Raw genomic sequence first — 19,653 nt, forward strand, 5'->3', positions numbered from 1 at the left:
TTGAAGTCTGTACCACATTGTATTATGCCAGATAACTCTTAGTAAAAGCCTACAGATTCTATATCTTGGGTAAAAGTCATTTGTACGGTTCTGTACTAATCAGTTAAATGTTACAGTTGATCTTCAAATGATCTACTATTCAATTATCTTATTTAAGTCAGATCTTTGCTTTTTGTGGCTTTTATCACCTCATCTATTGGTATTCTCTAATGACCAAGTGGCCATCTCAGTTTACTTATTCTCATATTGTTCAATGTCAAAACAAAAGAGATAATATGGATTACGTGGTTTTAATGGTTGTGGTTGTATGGGTCAAGTAATAGACAAAGGAAATAAGAAAGAGGAGAACTAATCAGAGTAAAAAAAACTCAGCGGAAAAATTAGGTCTTTTTCAGGTAAGTGTAGCATCTTGGGATATTCTCTAGAATTGGAGCTGCTTAAATGAGTGGTTAATGAAAAACAGTAGGGCAAGGAAGGCAGTAGAAGAATCTGAATACCTTAGTATCTCCTCATGATTGGGGTCTTTAGAATGTTGATTTGTTTTTTGTTTATCATTGTTACCTTCAAGAAGGTCAGAGTTATAACTCCTTTATAAGCAGGAGTTATTAATTTACTGTATTTACACCTCATAGCTATCCTACATTAGTAAGGATCATTGAGAGAATGTCAAAATTATAGATAAAACAAATGTCAAAATTACAGATAAAACATTTCTAAATAGGAATAGCTCTAGAACATTTTAAATTAATATTGATAGAGACCCTTCAGGATTGTGGTCTACTTGTGTTACTCCTAATGACAATCCATTAACATGTCTCTTTGCAGGTACTTTTCTTGTAGACTGAGACCATGGACCAGGGAATTATTCTAGGGTGGCTGAGTTTGTGTTGCTGGTATTTTCCAATTCCTGGGAGCTCCAGTAATTCTTTTTTTGTGTTTTTTAATTTCTTGTACATCACCATTATGCTGAGGATTCTCCTCATTGTCCTCACAGTGATTTCTGAATGTGACTTGGACACACCCATGTACCTCATGCTCAGTAACCTTTATGTTTTTGATGTGTTTCTGGCCACTAATGCAACCCCCAAGATGATCCATGATTTTCTTCAAAAACCCAAGACCATCTCCTTTGAGGGCTGCATGGCCCAGATATTCTTGCTCCATGTCTTTGCTGGTGGTGAGATGGTACTCCTTGTAGCCATGGCATATGACAGGTATGTAGCCATATGCAAGCCTCTCCACTATGCAACCATCATGAGCTTGTGCAAGTGTACAGGCATGGTTGTAGGCTCTTGGGTCATTGGGGTCATGCACTCCCTGAGCCAGCTGGCTTTCACCCTAAACTTGCCCTTCTGTGGCCCAAACACAGTAGACAATTATTATTGTGACCTCACTTTAGTCATCAAACTTGCCTGTATGGATTCTTATGTCCCGGAAGTGTTGATGCTTTTGGACAGTGGTCTGATAGGGGTGACTTCCTTCTTGCTCTTGCTGATCTCCTACACGGTCATCCTGGTCACTGTAAGACATCGTTCCTCAGTGGGCCTGGCCAAGGTCCACAGCACCCTGACTGCCCACATCACCGTGGTGACCCTCTTCTTTGGGCCCTGCATCTTCATCTATGCCTGGCCCTTCAGCAACATCCTGGTGGATAAGGTCCTTTCTGTGTTCTCTACAGTTTTCACACCCATACTGAACCCCATTATCTACACACTGAGAAACAAAGAGGTGAAATCAGCCATGAATAAAATGAAGATGCGGTATGCACGTGTCTGCTGCCTGTCTGGCCGTCTCTCACAGGACTAGATTTACAGACAGGAGACCTGAGTAAATGGAACTTTGCCTTTGTTCTTGTGACCCCTATTGTTTTCTAAAGTTATTTTATTTGATTAAAATTACAAATGTAATGCATGGGTCCTTATTAAATATTTGTAGTGAAAAAGCTGACACATGATTTTGCTTTCTAAAACCATACATACATTTGCTGTAGCATTTTAAAATAGTTCAACATATATAGTTATATTAGAGTCCACAGCTTGTTACAAAATTGCAGTAACAACATGTTTTTACAAGCATCAGTATAATTTAAACTTTATGTATGTAATTTCATAAAAAATGTGATTATTGAAACTAGCCAAACTAAAATGCAATATTTTATTCATGGAGTAAAATACTCTGAGTAATATGTGAGATTTGCCCTGGCATTAAAAATAATCCCAGTGATATTCTCTTTTCACATTTTATGTCACAAGGTTTGTACACTCAAGAAAAAGTCAGACTAATTTAGTGTGTAAAAAATAATTTTGCAAATATTCAACATAACATTTTCCACGTCTGTCTTTATTTTATCTTTTCCTTCTTACATGTAGAATTTCAGGGGTCTTCACATACCACATTATTTTGATATCTTTATAAAAATCACTTGAAGTTATTTAGGTACCATTTATTCCATCAATTTAGTCCTAAAATTGTCTAACTACAATTAATAGCCAGTTTCATATCCAGAAAATATATATGTAGTAAAGCACATTAAGCTTTAAATACTTGGCAAGTAAACCCATAAAAATAGGACAAGCACACCAATAATGGGGTTCTGAGTCAGGTATTTATGTGTCTCTGACAAGGTATGTGTACAATGATTCAAAGGATAGTGGAGGGCATGGAACATTATCATCTGAAAGAAATATATGATGTTACCCCAGTACCATGGAGCAACTTTAATTTCTTCAAGGTGGTCTCATTCTAGGATGGCATTTCCAACTGACATAAAATAAAGACAAGCAAGGCAACATTTATTGCATCTGGACTAACTACTCACACTTGGGCATTCACTGTGATGTTGAACATAATTTGTTCCAGGAACTTCTCAATATCATCCTGATTTTTAGATGAGGTGGCCCATCAATCTTGCATTCTACTCTGCCTCCTTTCCTGGTATCAACATTATGATTAACGATTACCTGGACAGCAAAGACTGGATATAGATGCTCCATAAGCAGTGATTTTTATAATACTGAAAATATTTTTAGTCTATAATTCCCTTCTGAGAATAAATTATCAGAGCTACCTGTGCTCTTCCTTTTAAACACCGATTATTCTCAGGTTGTCTTGAGGCTGTCATCCAATTATTCTGCTCATTTTGCCAAGAATACAAGGATTCCTTTAAAATAGTCAAAATCAATTTGTTCCATAGCACTGCTTGCTTTAAGTAAGGTAGCAGGAAACTGACATGCATTATTACATGGGACCTTCTGTGCAAGAAGTACTTCATTGAGAAGCTTCTGTTCCTTTAACATGGCTTTGGAAAATTATTAAGGTCAGAAAGTTACCCATTATAGGAACCTGATTCAGACACACTGAATATATATTCCAATGTATTACTGGTTTGGCTAAAACCTTAAGTACTGAAATAGGATTTTGGTAACGATGTTTTGGAACTTCATGGTTGACTGTGAAAAATACCCCATGTTTTAAATGAGAGGAGTGCAGTCAGGACCCATAAAATAATAGGGAGAAGAGCAAGATCAACATTCTTTCCCTCCCTTGACTACTTAGTCAAGGAGCCCCAGATATTATCTCCAGCTGGGTGATGGCTAGAGGCCTCTGCTTCTGCCATGAACACTGGGAGTGATACCTGACTTTAGTAGCATTCTCCCGTATAATCAGACACCAAGAGAGGATGGAGTCCCTTCTTCCAGGCAGAACATTTACTGAGGTGTGTCCCAGAATGTGAGTAGGTGATTCTGAGAAAATAGGACTTTGGTAATCCCCGTTCTTGAACTCTAAACTTCAATATCTGTTGTACTCAGATTTATGTCACTCCTCTTAACCTTAACTTGTCCAAAATTGATCTCCTGAAAGTCCCTCAAATACTAGTTCCTCCAGGCGAATGGAACCACTCTCAGTTAATGTTATCTTCATTTTCCTAACTGATCAGGCCACAACTTTTGAGTCCAAATTAATATTTTTCTTATATCTCTCTTGTAAATATTTTAGGAAATCCCACAGGCTGTATCTTCAAAATGCACTCAGAATCTCACCACATCTCATGATCTCTACTGTAACAACCCTGTTCCAAGGAATCTGCTTGGATCATTATAATGACCCTATAATGGGTTATCATGCCCAAACCCTCCCAAAGACTTCATATGTTAATGCACCATTAATGAAATTTGTTACAGTGACATACAGGGCCCTTGTTTCCTCTCTGATCTTGTCTCCAACATTTCTTATCCTCTCTCACTGCTCTAGTCAACCTGACTTTGTTACTGTTATAAGACAATGATTGTTAAACAAATGCTAAAAAAGAAAAAGAAAAGAAAAATCTTGTATATACAGGAATTTATCGTATTATGTTGATAAGAAATCTTAACAAACACTAGCCAAATGTTTGTAGCTCTTATCAATGATTGCAAAATTTTAAAATTATTTTGAGAAACTATTAAAGGACTTGTTCTTTTACAGAGGATTAGTAACTGAATTGACAAAGGGGCCATCCATTTTTTTCTTTCTTTTTTTTTGATATTGCTGCTGGCTGAATTAAACAGTCAACTATGATGGAAAGACATGAGCTTTCAGTCAAGAAGGTCTCCTAAAAACTGAATGACAGTGTTTGGAATCTTGAGGAATCTCCTTGAATTCTAGTTCCTCATGTACGAAAGAAGGGAATTGAGCTAACTCAGTTATTTTCAACTAAGGAAAAAACAAATGAAAGAACTGGAACTCTTTTAAAACTGTGAAATTGCACAAGCTTACTACTGTTTTTCTCCTTCATTGTTCGTAGAAATTTTTCCTGATTTTTCTCAAAAAAATTATTTCCTAAGCTATATATTGAATCTCCATATCATTTTTTTTGCACTTTTCTTATAATACACATACTATTCTAATTTGTGTAACTTTCAGTTTTTATTTTTAATTGCTCTTTCTAAATTACAAACTACTTAGAGATAAGCCCTTGTTTTATTCATTCCTAAATTCATATTTTGTGGTGTTGCATAGATATTCAATTCTTTTTTTTAAATTGTGGAACTAAATTTAATTTGGAAGGTATAAAAAACATCATTTTGTGTTTTGCTAAGTTATTTATGATTTGCTATATTGCAATATTATACTGGTCTTGTTAGCACAATATTTAGCAGGCAGCTTGAAACAATTTTTATTTAACAGATATTGTTAATGGTAGCATTTGGGACTGAACTCATGGAGAATAAAAGCTGCTTTATCTAATCCAATTACAACCAAGTAAAAAAAAAAACAATTACAACAGAAATCTTGCCTGTGAGTAAGATATTCATAGAACATGATGAAAATGATTGCCACCATAGGTATAAGAGGCTGTTAAAAAATGTATAGTATAAAATAACATGACTTTAAAATGCTGTTTGACCTAAAGTAAGGGGGAAATGGAAAGGAGAAATGAGTTTATATGGCTACAAGTTTCTAAAAAAGAGTCTGGAGGCTGGCAGAAGGATTGCCCTTATGCACAACTGAGCAGAGTCAGAGAGACAGATAAAGCAGATATAACCCCCAGATATTGGTCCCTTTGAGGGCTAAAGAGACCCATGGGAGTTATGGTCATGGCCGATGGGGTTAACTACCAGGTCAGATGGCCCCTCTTTGGAAATGGTGTTTATGTGTGATGAATCTGGACTCAGATGGGATCTCCCTCCATAAGACTTTCATGCTAATGTGCTGGAGGTGCAGTTAATGTTGGGGTTCAAGGTATATTTAGGGGATTTGAATCTCTGGACTGACAATGTTATAGCCAGGTCCTGAGCCTCAACAGACTCCAGCACCTACAATCTGTTTTACTGGACTTACCACACTCAGCTAAGATGGAGTTGAAGAAGGACAACCACCACACCATGGAGCCTAGAGTGATTACAACTGAAAGTGGGAGGATTGCATCCAGCATCCATGTGGAATCTGAGCCTCCTCTTGACATAGAGGTGCAATGGACACAACCAATCCAATGTCCACATAGAAGAGGTGGCATTGGATTGGGAAAAGTGGACATGGTGGCTGATGGGTATGGGGAAAGGCAGGAAGAGATGAGAGGTGGAGGCGTCTTTGAGACATGGAGCTGCCCTGGATGGGGCTTCAGAGGCAATCACCGGTCATTGTATATCCTCACAGGGCCCACTGGATGGAATGGGGGAGAGTATGGGCCATGATGTGGACCATTGACTATGAGGTGCAGAGGTGCCCAAAGATGTACTTACCAAATCCAATGGATGTGTCATGATGATGGGAGGGAGTGTTGGTGGGGGGGGTGGGGAGAGGTGGGGTGGGGGGGTGGGGATGAATGGGACCTCACATATATATTTTTAATGTAATATTATTACAAAGTCAATAAAATAAAAAAAATTAATTAAAAAAAAGAAAAAAAATGTATAGATAGATTGGAAGCATGATTTTTAGAATTATGAATCTCTTGACAGAAATAATATTTGTGTTTTATGACTTAAAATGGCTTGTTAGCAATTACTCCACTGGGACAAAATTACCCATCAATGAGAATATATCACCAAATCTACCTCCTCGTATATAAAGTGTGCAAAGTACAAGGAGAAGCACTTTGCAAGAAATATGACAAGAATGCATTTTTGATATTGTCACAATACCCCAGATTATTCATGTACAATTCCTGAAGTAAAAAGAGTAGACAAATCCACTTCTCTTAAGTGAGTCTATATGGAATTGCAACAAGGACTCATGTAAATTTTAATGCTTCTGCCACTTCAAATAGTTTCCCGTAGAGAGACTATATTGATATCATATTCTGTTACTTGAATTATGTTAATAGATGGAATCACCTCACAGTGTTTGAACTCCCATTTAATGCTCTGAAATGAGGTATGTTATTTTCCATATGCCACTAAACTTCATGTCTGAAAAAGTGCATTCCTCTTTCTCAGACTCAGTCACTGTCATCTCTGAGTTCATATTTTCAGGTACATACACTTAATGTGGTCCTTCAGTGAATGGCCAGTATTTATGATTGAATTAATTTGCTTCTTTAGGCAGTAGTCAATCTATTTTTTCAATTGTGTTGGTATGCATGCACATATTATACCCACATAGTATTGTTGACTGTTTTGCATACAGTTTTTACAAAGTAAATTATAGCTTTGTCCCTTCTTGGCCATATGTCTTCGGTCAATTATTTAATTTCACTGAGGTATTATAATGTAAGGGTAATACCACACTTTAATAATTACTATGAGCATTCTGGAATACACATACAGGAATACACATTCATAGCATCACTTCTAAATCACTGGATGAAACCAAAGGAGGTTTTCAAGGTGTGCAAAGTAGTCAATGAAAAACATTATCCTATTAAGGTATTTTAGTAGTTTTAAAGACTTTTTTGATTACTCCAATAAAATATATTTGATAGACAATTTACCAACACTTATGCACCACTGTGTTTTCTTAGTTTATTGTGATTTGGAGGCATTTTTTGGGTTTCATACTTTGAAAGACTCCTTATTGGTTTTTGGGCTTCACAAATACCTAGTTTCCGCTAGTTGGTAGGGGATATGTTCACAATGTAGAGCTCAGAAAGGGCCACATAAATAAAAAACCTCAACCTAGCTCTTCTGCCTTTTAGGATAAGTTTGAGAGTCCATCTTCTCTTTTGTACATGCTTTTCAGTTTGTCTCTTATGAAGTTTTTTCCCATTCATGTTTTATTTATATATCTTCCTTGTACCATTAATTTACCTTTATAATGATTTTGGGACAGAAGAACAGACTCATTTGTTTTTCCACAATTTATTTTAAGTTTATAGGCAGCAAATTTTATGAAATTACTCAAAATTACATAATCAGTAACAGGGCTTTTGTTTAAAATTTGTTTCCTGATACCTAGTTCTATACTTTAAGTTTTACGTGTCTTCCTTAGGAGACAGAAATAAATCCAGAAATTCTTTATATTAACATATTCCCATTTTCCTTGTATTTCTAAAATTCACTCAAATTAATAGCATACAGTAATTTTGTAGTATTCAGAGACATTTGTTTATATGAATTCTTAAGTAAACAGCTCTAGGTTTTGATTTTCAATATCTGCTTTCTGATTTTTAATGTGTCTCTATTTTATATTTAATTTTACATGATTTCTCAGACACTAAACAGGAATAATAAGCCAATGAATGTTAAGACAAATTAATCAATAGAGAGTTTTATGTTAGTGCATAACGGACTTTTCAAATGCTCAGTAAATCAGTGGAACTATAAAAAAGCAATGTAATCATCCTGAAGATGCTTATTTTAGAAAACTATAGTATAATAAATGGCCAATTACAGGGGACATCTAGAGATGTTAGGCTATTCATAGGATTCCTTATCATGGTATTAGGCAAAAGGACCTAGAAGAAATAGAAATTTTGTGGCATGAATTCATTGGCCAAACGCATGCTGCAAAATCTGTTCTTTATCCTCTTTCAACTCTTAGGTGGTAGTTTTCATATCTAAGAGAGAATTTCATCTTTAGCATAGGGTTGTGACTTCCAAAGAAATTCCATCTTTCACAATCACTGCCCATCAATAGCCCCTTTGTCCAAGAGAGGTGGCATTTGGAGATGAAATGTGTCAAACTTTAACTACTAAGAAGCCACTTAAAATATTTTTTCATTTTTGTCTAAAAACTGAAATTATGAATTAATAAATCTTTGGCTACTATGTTTGAAATAACGCAAACATCTTGTTTGTTCAAAGACTTTATGTAGGACAACAGCAGAAATCATCTGAGAAAATTATAGGTCTGAATTTATAAAAATATTTTAAACAATTTCTTAGAAAATACAAATAAATTTGAGGTAAAGAACAAATTAAAAAGGATAATACCTTAATATGTAAAGTGTTCACATAGCAAATAATAAAAAGGTGAAGACCTCAATAGAAAACTGGGCAAAGGTCAGGGAAAGGCAATTGAGGAGGAAAAAATACATATGATCTTTTCATATATGAATAAATGGTAAAACTTATTAGTAATTATGAAATGCACTGAAACATCAACAAGATGCATTTTCATGTAACGAATAAGTAAAGAGTAAAATGTAACATCCTGTCTTGTCAAGCAAGGGTGATATGAAAAACACCCATGCATCATTTCAGCTAGATGAACTTTGGTATAATGAAACAAAAGTTTATGAAGTGCATAATTATAAATAAATAATTTTTGTAGGCACATAAAATTTTAATTAAAAGTAACTTTACCATAGAACAGTTAATAATAGGAAAAAATAAAATCATCCCTCTAATGAAATATAAAATATTTCTGATATTTTATTGAATACATTATAAACAATATGTACTGAATGTAGACTTTAAGTAGGATGAGAACAGATTTTTGCATTTTGTAACTATATTAATTTTCACATGCAAATATTTAATGGTAGAGGGAACAAAGGCTTATGACTTAACATCTTAAAATCTACTTAACACCAAGTACTGGCCAGGCACTTCTCAAAAATTTCAACTTTTATATATACTCTTTACATCCTAAATCAACAGATCATACATCTTTCTCAAGTGCTAATGGATCTTTCTCCATGACAGACCACGTGTTAGGTCACAATGCAGGTTTTAATAAATAAAAAATATTGAAATTATATGAAGCAACTTCGCAGATCATAATGGAATGAAAATGGAAATCAATGATAGATGGGAAAGGGGAAAGTTCACAAATGTGTGGAGTTTAAACAATACGCTCCTAAACAATCAGTGGGTCAAAGAAGAAATTGTAAGTGCAATAAGTAAATATATTGAGATAAGTGAAAAGGAGAACACAAATTATAAAAACTTATAGGATACAGAGAAAGCAGTGAAGAGAGGGAGATTTATAGCCCTAAGCTCCTATTTTAAAAAATGATGAAAGAGCTAAATATTCAAATATCTAACTGAACAACTGGAAAAACTAAAAAAAAAAATATTAAATCAATCTCAAAGCAAGAGGAAGAAAGAAATAATAATCAATAGAGCATAAATAAATGAAATTGCGAACAAATAATAATAAAGCAAATCAACAAAACCAAAAGCTGGTTCTTTGAAAAGTTCAATAAAATTGACATGATCCTCTATTTAGAATATTGTAAAATGTCTACTACTTAGCCACTTGAGTTAAATGAGTTCAGCAAAATGGCAGGATCAACACTCAAAAATCAGTGCACTAGTATTGAACAATCTGAGAAGGAAATCAGGGAAAAAATTCCATTTACAATAGCAACAAAAAGATTCAAATACCTACATATCAATTTAACCAATGAAGTATAGGATTTATATGCAGAAAACTACAAAAAAAAATGCTAAAAAAAATCCAAGTATACCTAAACAAATGGTAGAACGTTCTGTTTTCATGGATTGGAAGACTAAATAACATGAAGGTGTCAATCCTACCTGAACTGATTTATAGCTTCAATGCAGTAGCAGTAAAAATTACAACAACTTATTTTACAGAAAGAGAAAAGGAAATTACTAATTTATTTGGAAGGGAAAGTACACATGAATAGCCAAAAGCATTCTAAAAAGGAAGAATGATGTGGGAGAAATTTCACTTCCAGACCTTGAAACATATTACAAAGCTATAGAGGTCAAAAGAACATGTTGCTGGCATAAAAATAGACACATTGATCGGTGGAATAGAATTGAGAGTCCAGATATAAACTCTCACCACTGTGGCCAACTGGTTTTTGACAAACCTACTAAGTCTATGTTAATGGGACAAAACAGTCTCTTCAACAAATGGTGCTGGGAGCACAGGATATATATAACCAAAAGAGTGAAAGAGTATGCTTATCTCACTCCCTAAAAAATAATCAACTCGAAATTTTGGATCAAATACCTAAAATAAAAGCCAGGATCATAAAACTACTAGAAGAAAATGTAGAGAAATATCTTCATGATCATGTGTTTGGTGGTGGTTTCTTGGATCTTACACCCAAAACAATAGCAACAAAAGAAAGAAAAAAATGGGATCTCACCAAAATTAAACTATTTTGCACCTTAGAGAACTTTGTCAAAAGGGTGAAAAGGCAGCCAACTAAAGGGGAGAAAATATTTGTAAATCACATATCCAATAAGGGCTTAATATCCCTGGTATAAAAAGAGGTGCTACAAGTCAACAACAAAAATCAAATGACCCAATAAAAAGCGGGCAAAAAACTTGAATAGACAACTGCCAAAAGAAGAAATACAAATGGCAAACACATGAATAAATGTTCAACATGACAAACCATTAGGGAAATACAAATCAAAGCCACAATGAAATATCATTTGACACCTATTAGAATGGCCACTATTAAAAAGACAGAGAACTACGAGTGTTGAAGAGGATGTGGAGAGATAGGAACACTTATTCACTGTTGGTGGGAATGTAGAATGGTACAGCCAAGACAGAAGACTGTTTGGCAATACCTAAAGCAGTGGAACATAGATTTGCCATGTTACCTGTAAACCACTTTTGGGAATATACCCAGAAGAATAGTGAAGAGAGCAGTGACACGAACAGCATCAGCACACTGATGTTCATAGTGGCATTATTCAGAATTACCAAAAGTTGGAGATTATCCCTAGTCATAGTCACAGATGACTTATCTTATATATAGGAAGCTAGTGGTTCACCAAAAACCTACCAGAGTTAACAAACAAATCCAACTAATTAAAGGACACAAGATCAATACATAAAATCATTTGCATTTCTGTACAATAGCAATGAGCAACCCAAAAGTAAATTAAGAAAACATTTCCATTTATTCTAGCTTCCAAAAGAATGAATTATCTAGGATAAATTTAACCAAGTATGTGAAAGACCTGTACACTGAAAACTACAATACATGGTGAAAGAAATTAAAGAAGACCTAAATCAATGGAAAGTTATCCCTTGTTCATGGATTATAAGATGATATGGTTAAGTTTTCAATATTACCCAAAGTAATCTACAGATTACATGCAAGCTTCATCAAATTTTCAATAGCTTTTTTTTATATGAATGGAGAAATCAATCTTCAAATTCAAGTATAATTTCAAGTGGACTTGAAAAATCAAATTAATACAAAAAATTCATAGTACTTACTTTTTTGATTTCAAAACTTAACTCCAAAACTACAGTAACGAATTCAGTCTGGTACTTGCATAAGAATAGATGTATAGACCAAAGGAATCAAACTGAGAAGCTAGAATAAACTAAAATAGCTATGACTTATTTTCAATAAGGGTGCCAAGACCATTCAATGCGGAAAGAATATTCTCTTCAACAAATGGTGCTGGGAAAACTGGGTGCCATCTGAGAATGAATGGTGCTGGACCTCTACCTCACAACATGTCAAAAATAAACTCAAAGTGGTTCGAGGACCTAAATATAAGAGTTAAAACCTAAAACTCTTAGAAGAAAGCATAGCCATAAAACTTCATGACCTTAGAGCTGGCTATGATTTTTCAGATATGACTCCAAAGCACAAACAATAAAAGAAAAAAATAGCTGAATTGGAATTTGCAATTTAAAATTTTTGTGTTTTGTGTAACACCATCAAGAAAGTGAAAAGACAACTCACAGAATGGGAGAAAATTGTTGTAAATCATATACCTGACAAAAGTATCATATATCCAGAATCTATGAAGAACTGCTACAACTTAAGAACAAAAATCAAGCAACTCAATTAAAAAAAGGACTTTAATAAATCTTTCTCTGAAAGAGATAAATAAATGGCAAATAAACACATAAAAGATTCTTCACATCATTAATCATCAGGGAAATGTAAATCTTGAGATACCACCTCCCACCCACTATGATTGCTACAATGACACAGCAAGATGATGCAACAAAAAGAGACACAAATTCCTGGTGCCACTGACAAGAATGCAAGGGACACAGACACACTGTGAATGCACACAAGAGAGCAGACAAGGGGGATGGGGGAAGGGGAGAGAATAAATAAATAAATCTTTAAAAAAAAAGAGCAAAGCAAAGACAACTGATTCCCTAGTATTATGCAACATGTGTGTGGATAGTCTATCCAGTGCAATAACTCAAGAAAAGCATCAAATCACCTCTTTCTTCTCCATTTTCACTTTGTGAGTTTACACCAAAATTTTACAACCTTGTCTGTTAACATTCTTGTTATAAGAATGTGTTTTTTATTCTAGTATTTAAAAAATTAAAATCATATAATATGCATTGTCAATTTGATTTATATTTGATGATATATTATGGGAATATTTTATATCAATATATTCAAATCAAAGTAATGTTTTTTTTTTCATGACATTTGCATATATTTTATGGTATGGGTATTGAGCAATTTTTAAAATCAGTTCAATTGTGGAAAAATTTACAGACAACATAGTTCAACAGCTTTGAGTGTACAATTCAATTACTTTTGGTAAATGCATACATTTGTGTAACTGCCACCAGAAGTACCTACAATATTTGTCATCCCAAAGTATTTCCTAATACTTCTTAACATAATTTTTCTCACCTCAAACCCTGAAACATGGAAACCACAGATTTGTTTTCTATCAGTATGGTTTTTTCTTTTTAAGAATTTCAGATAAATTGATCCATATGGTATGTAGCATTTTGCATCTAATTACTTTCATTTATCCTAGTAGTTCTCAATTTAGGGTTATTTTGCACCCATGGGATATTTGGGATGCTTGGAGACATTTTTGATTGTCATGACTCAGGCAGTGGAGTATTATTAGTATATAGTGGACAGAGGCCAAATTTGCTCTGTAACATTTTACAACGCACAAGAAAGCACTTTACAACGGAGATTTCTCTGGTGGAAACGTCAATAGTGCTGAGAATGAAAAACCTTACTTAGCATAAATCTAGTGAGATTCATTTTTGTTTGTGCATGTACCAGTACTTTGTTCCTTGTAATAGCTCAGTTGTATTTCATTATATAGATATGCAGCAATTATTCATCTACCAGTTGATGGATATTTGCTTTTGCTTTTATTCACTGTTTTTGAAGTATCATGAATAAAGGTTTTGTGAACTTTCATGAGTACTTCTTTGTGTGGACCTTTGCTATCATTTCCTTTGGATAAATGCTAAGAGTATTATTACCAGGCTATAAAGTAATCATATTTCACTTTATGTGATATTGTCAAGCTGTTTTCCAAAATGCATTCCTGCCAGCAATATATGAGGTTTCTGTTGCAATCTATTGTATTCTGGATATAATTTTTTTTTTTCCAGTCAGTGGCACACCTTTCATTTACCTAACAGTGTCTTTATGAAATGTAGAAATTTTAAATTTTGATTTAATTTGAGTTATAAATTTTTAAACTTGTATTCTTGTTTTGTCTTTAGGGTTTAAAGATTTTTCCTGTTTCATTAAAAGATTTTAATAACTTCAGCTCTTATATTTTGGTCTATATCAATTTCAAATTTATTTTTGTATATGGTGTGAGAGAGATGGGTTGGGTTCTTTTTATCCATCTGTCTGTCTATTATATGCCTATTTCTACAGAGTGATGACATATGTGTTCAGTTGTTCGAGCACTGTTATAAGACTATTCTTTCCTACTGAATTATTTTTGCAGCTTTGTTGAAAAGCAGTTATCAAATATGTGTGAAACCTCCATTTTGTTACATTAATTCGTCTACCCTTATGCCAGCACCACAGTTTATTGATTACTACAGGTTCATATTAAATGTTGAAAACATGTAGTGTGAGGCTTACAAATTTATACTTTTATTAATTTGTTTTAATGATTTTAGGGCCTTTGAAAGTCCATATAAATTTAGAATTAATTTCTAAAAAAATGCCTAATGGAAAATTAACATGATGTTCAGTGTACAGACAATTGGGAGATAATTAACAATATTGTTTCCTTCTAGGATAGTCTCTTACTGTTTCCCTTTATTTTATGTATCCTGAGACCCAGGCAGATGGAAAAGAGCAATGGTAGAATCACAATACATTGAACAAAGCCAGTCACATAGTTAAGGCTATTGTAATTAAAGTGGAAGTTAGGCGCATTCCACTGCAGGAGAGGGGCCCTGAAGGTTGGACCAGGTAGAAAAGGTAGCAAACTTTGACCAAAGAAATGCAATCTAACACACAAGCTTCCACTGAGTAATAATAATATTGTTATTATTCAATAAATACAAGAATTCATAATGATAAAGCTATTCGGGATTCTTATTTTATTAATCACTGCTAGTATCTTAGTCAAGATCACCTCCTTAAACTTATTTATCTAGTAATACCCTGCCTTAAAATTCATTAGCCTCCATACCACCTGGATAAATGCTTAAAAATTATTGCTGTCAAATTATCATAACACTGCCTAGGATTTTGCAATGGTTCCTTATTGTCTTTTATATCAAATTAAACATTTTAGAATGACATTCTTGTTTTCCTGAACTGATAACTGAGTATCTTGCTCCACTTCAAAGACGTTTTTAGTGTTTTTTCTTTTGTAATCTGCAAAGTAACTTTTAACATTCATTCAATACATATTTCTTAAATCCCTCCCTTTATGCCTTTGCTGCTCTGTCCTTCTACCATGACCCCCCCACCACCATATATTAATTTTTCCTGCTGATCAAAATTTTAGTTTTCATTCTATGTCAAGTTTATGACATATCTCCTACAACAGCATATCATTGGTTAATTTCAGCACATTATAGGTTTTCCTTTCCTTAAAGTTCATTCACTTCTGATCTCTGAAAATTGCTTGAGCTCTAGTATTTTTCACCAATTATTTTATTTATGGGTGATTAATATGTCCAAAGAAACTACAAATTACTGAAGAGGAGCAACATGTTTATGGATTTTATTATCTACTCTTTCTAGTACACAGTTCAATAATTGAGAATGCTTATTAAAATTGGTTGTCTTGATATTTCCTCCTGCTTGTTGAAATGATGATGTTCTCAACTTCCATTCCCTCAGTCTCTCACGTCCAGGTGAAAATAATCATTTTAAATTCCCACAAGACTCTTGACGTATCTTCCCTTTGGGAACTCAATAATACCATTTTTGTTGTTTAACAAATCCCATTGCAAGATTATTTCTTGGTCAATTCCCAAGTCCCTACATCTATTTTATCCACAGCTGCTAAACAACTAATGCTGCAACTCGGTCATATATTTATATTTAAAATTACATCCTATATGTTCTCTGGCAGAAACCTGCCTCACTCTGTGAATACTCTCAAGCCCTAATTCTACCACAAATCTGGTAAGAGAGGTCATTTTCAAATGATTTTCACTGAAATGATTTTAATTGTCTGTTCTTCCCACTCTTATCTAATCTTTATTCCATAGAGCTGAGATCAATATAACAGTTTGCTTATGTTGGTGGGTATGAAGGGCGAATTCAAACAAGGTTGGAACTAAAGAGATTGGTCTTTGAGCTTAGTACCTCTTTCCTATAAAATGATGTGATATAGCCTTTACGACTTAAGGGCATATCACATATTTATAGAACTATAAATATTTATAAGAAGAACTGTCTTATATTGTAAAGATAAAAATATTGACACCAGGAGAAGTCAAGTAGCTTTCCCCAGATTTACAGATAGTTTGTAGTAAACTTTGATAATAAATTAGTCCTCTTCCAGTGAATGAGTATCATATACATAAATTTACAAAGTGTTTCCACTAAATTTCAACCAGATAACTTTTATATGTGGATATGACCAGTTCTGGAATTTTACAAAAGTTCTGCAGCTGTTCATTGACATCTCACTGTAATGTGGTTTAAAAGCCCAAGCTGCTTATATATGTTATAATTTTTATATGAAACCTATTTGCTCTTTTAGTAAGGATATCCTTGGGGATAAATTATAAATGACTTACACACACACACACTTAAGGCATTATTGGCACAAAGTGCTTACTAAAGATAAGGTATTATCTTTAGGGTCATACAGAGAATTGGATGAATTTGGTAGATCAGTTCAGGATTATATAATCCCATTTTCTTGCCTTTTAGTACTAGAAAGGAAAGTGTTAATTTATTTTTAATATGTATGACATATGTGGTATTTCTGGTCAAACTCTAATGCCTATAATTTCCTTTCAACCAATATGCCAAATGAGAAGTGTGGAAATACTAGGAAAGATAAGTTTTCATAGCGGAATCTAAGCCTATGAATACCTACATGCTAGAACAATTCAGCTAGAAGTAAAATGTTGGTAATCAGTTTGTAGTTTTTGTACATGAGGCACAAAATCTGATGTGACTTTTGTTCCCTCTACAAGATCCCTTCCCCAAAATGACCAGATTTACTAATAGTTCTTGACTGTAAGAAAGTTACTCTAAGGAATAGTATGTATAGTTATTATGGACTAAGTCACTAAATGACTTGGTTTGTTATTTAGGTAATGCCATGATGCCTTCTTAAGCAGAATAAAAAGTATGATTAAAATTTTTATTGTGTTTATTTTTCTTTTTATTTGGTAATTTGGTTGTTACAACTTCTATGATAGAGAAGTGTTTGACAAGAAAATTCATGTGCGTAGTAAGGAAAGCAAACTCTCAACCTAAAATCCATCTTTAAGTTTTTTTTCCCCTTTATTAGAGAAGGTGAGGGTTTACAGAACATCATAAATGAAACACAGAATCCCCATATACCACCCAACCAGCAACAGCTTGCACTGGTGTGGAACACTTGTTACAACTGATGATAGCACAATATTATAACTGTACTATTAATTAAACTCCACAATTAAACTTAGGGTTCACTGTTTATGTAGTGTAGTTCCAAGGATTTTCAAAATGTATTCTGTTACCATATATACAGTCTAACATTTCCCCTTTTAGTCATATTCAGATATATATTTCAGTGCTGTAACTGCATTCACAATGTGGGGCTACGATCACCACTATCCCAATTTTAAGCTTTGATTCTAAAACATTACATTAATAATTAAAGCCATTTACTAACTATACTGAGTTGGTAAAGATCATGTTTTTATTTATTTAATCTTGGAATATTATGTACACCTCTTTGTTGCAAAAATGGAATACTATGTGACTGTCATAAAAAGAGTAGCTAAATCGGTTATCTTTAAAAAGAAAAAAAACTGTATAGAACACTCAAGAAATTCTTCATGGAATTAGTTGTTTAGAGGAATCATATTGACAGCTTCTTCAACTTCGATTGTCAAATGTATCATTGTCTTGTAAAAAACTATCAATTGAAATAAAATATTAGTTTTTTGCTGAAAACAGAACAAATTCCAAACAAAAGTGAAATGATGTATCATGAAAGAACTGTCTGATCATAGCATGGACGTAGTGTGAGAATCTTAACATTCATATGTTTGTTCTAGTGAACAGTCAGGAAACATTTGTTTGAGTTAATATTTTTAATGAAAAATCATTGATTAAAGTCCTTATCTCCAGAACAGCGACACTAGACAACACATGGCCACTTAATGGATTGTAATAGAAAACTAGACTATTACTCATATTCTTAAAGGAAAGGAAAACTTTTGAAATTGGAGCTTTTGCTTCCGTAGATCATAGCTTCTCTTGATTTTTTTCTTCGATACAGGCTTCCACCTCTCACTTAAGGCAATGGATGTGACCAATAAGTCCACTGTGTCTGAGTTTGTTTTGCTAGGACTTTCTAACTCCTGGAAGCTGCAGACATTTTTCTTCGTGGTCTTTTCATTGTTTTACGTGGCAACAATGGTGGGTAATAGTGTCATAGTCACCGCAGTTATAGCAGACTCTCACCTACACTCTCCTATGTATTTCCTGCTCACTAACCTTTCCATCATCGATATGTCTCTTGCTTCCTTTGCCACCCCGAAGATGATTACAGACTACCTCACCGGACATAAAACCATCTCCTTTGACCACTGCATAACCCAGATATTTTTTTTACACCTTTTCACTGGTACTGAGATTATTTTACTCATGGCTATGTCCTTTGATAGGTATATTGCAATATGCAAGCCCCTCCGTTATGCTTCAATCATAAGTCCCCAAGTGTGTGTTGCTCTCGTGGTGGTCGCCTGGGTGGTGGGAGTCATGCATTCAATGAGCCAGGTCATATTTGCCCTCACATTACCATTCTGTGGTCCCAACAAGGTAGACAGTTTTTTCTGTGACCTTCCTGTGGTGTTCCAGCTGGCTTGTGTGGATACTTATGTTCTGGGTCTCTTTATGATCTCAACAAGTGGCATAATTGCCTTGTCCTGCTTTATTCTTTTATTCAATTCTTATGTTATTGTCCTGCTTACTATCAAGCATCATTCTTCAAAGGGATCATCTAAGGCACTTTCCACTTGCACAGCTCATTTCATTGTTGTCTTCATGTTCTTTGGGCCATGCATCTTCATCTACATGTGGCCACTGAGCAGCTTCCTGGCAGACAAGATCCTGTCTGTGTTCTATACCATCTTTACTCCCATTCTGAACCCAATTGTCTATACCTTGAGGAATCAAGAAGTGAAGACAGCTATGAGGAAATTGAAGAATAGGTTTCTAAATTCCAACAAGGCAACTCCTTCTCATTATTTTTAGTTTTATCTCTAATTCTACGAAGTTCTAGTTTTAACTCTGTAGGTACTTAGTGGTACAGAGTTTTTGTTTTTGCTTTTTTATTTTTTACAGAGTATAGGTCACAATGCTGTACTAGGCTGTTAATTTTGGAGTTATTATCCAATTGTTATTGC

General features: G+C 34.1%; 2 protein-coding genes across 2 annotated transcripts; both read left to right on the forward strand.

The window, feature by feature from the left end:
- Positions 1–963: 963 nt before the first annotated feature.
- On the forward strand, positions 964–1,806 carry LOC101435660 (olfactory receptor 4K15-like). The gene has a single exon (XM_012521271.4). It carries the CDS (start codon positions 964–966, stop codon positions 1,804–1,806), a length of 843 nt encoding a protein of 280 aa, XP_012376725.4.
- Positions 1,807–18,547: 16,741 nt separating this feature from the next.
- Positions 18,548–19,501, forward strand: LOC101435225 (olfactory receptor 4K2). Its single transcript, XM_004482716.2, has one exon. The coding sequence runs from the start codon at positions 18,548–18,550 to the stop codon at positions 19,499–19,501; it is 954 nt and encodes a 317-aa protein (XP_004482773.1).
- The last annotated feature ends 152 nt before the right edge of the window (positions 19,502–19,653 follow it).

This window comes from Dasypus novemcinctus, chromosome 3 (genome assembly GCF_030445035.2).
Source record: "Dasypus novemcinctus isolate mDasNov1 chromosome 3, mDasNov1.1.hap2, whole genome shotgun sequence".
NCBI lineage: Eukaryota > Metazoa > Chordata > Mammalia > Cingulata > Dasypodidae > Dasypus > Dasypus novemcinctus.

Excerpts from the sequence above, each read along its gene's own strand:
- LOC101435225 (XM_004482716.2), top strand. The coding sequence starts at position 18,548 with ATGGATGTGACCAATAAGTCCACTGTGTCTGAGTTTGTTTTGCTAGGA.
- LOC101435660 (XM_012521271.4), top strand. The coding sequence starts at position 964 with ATGCTGAGGATTCTCCTCATTGTCCTCACAGTGATTTCTGAATGTGAC.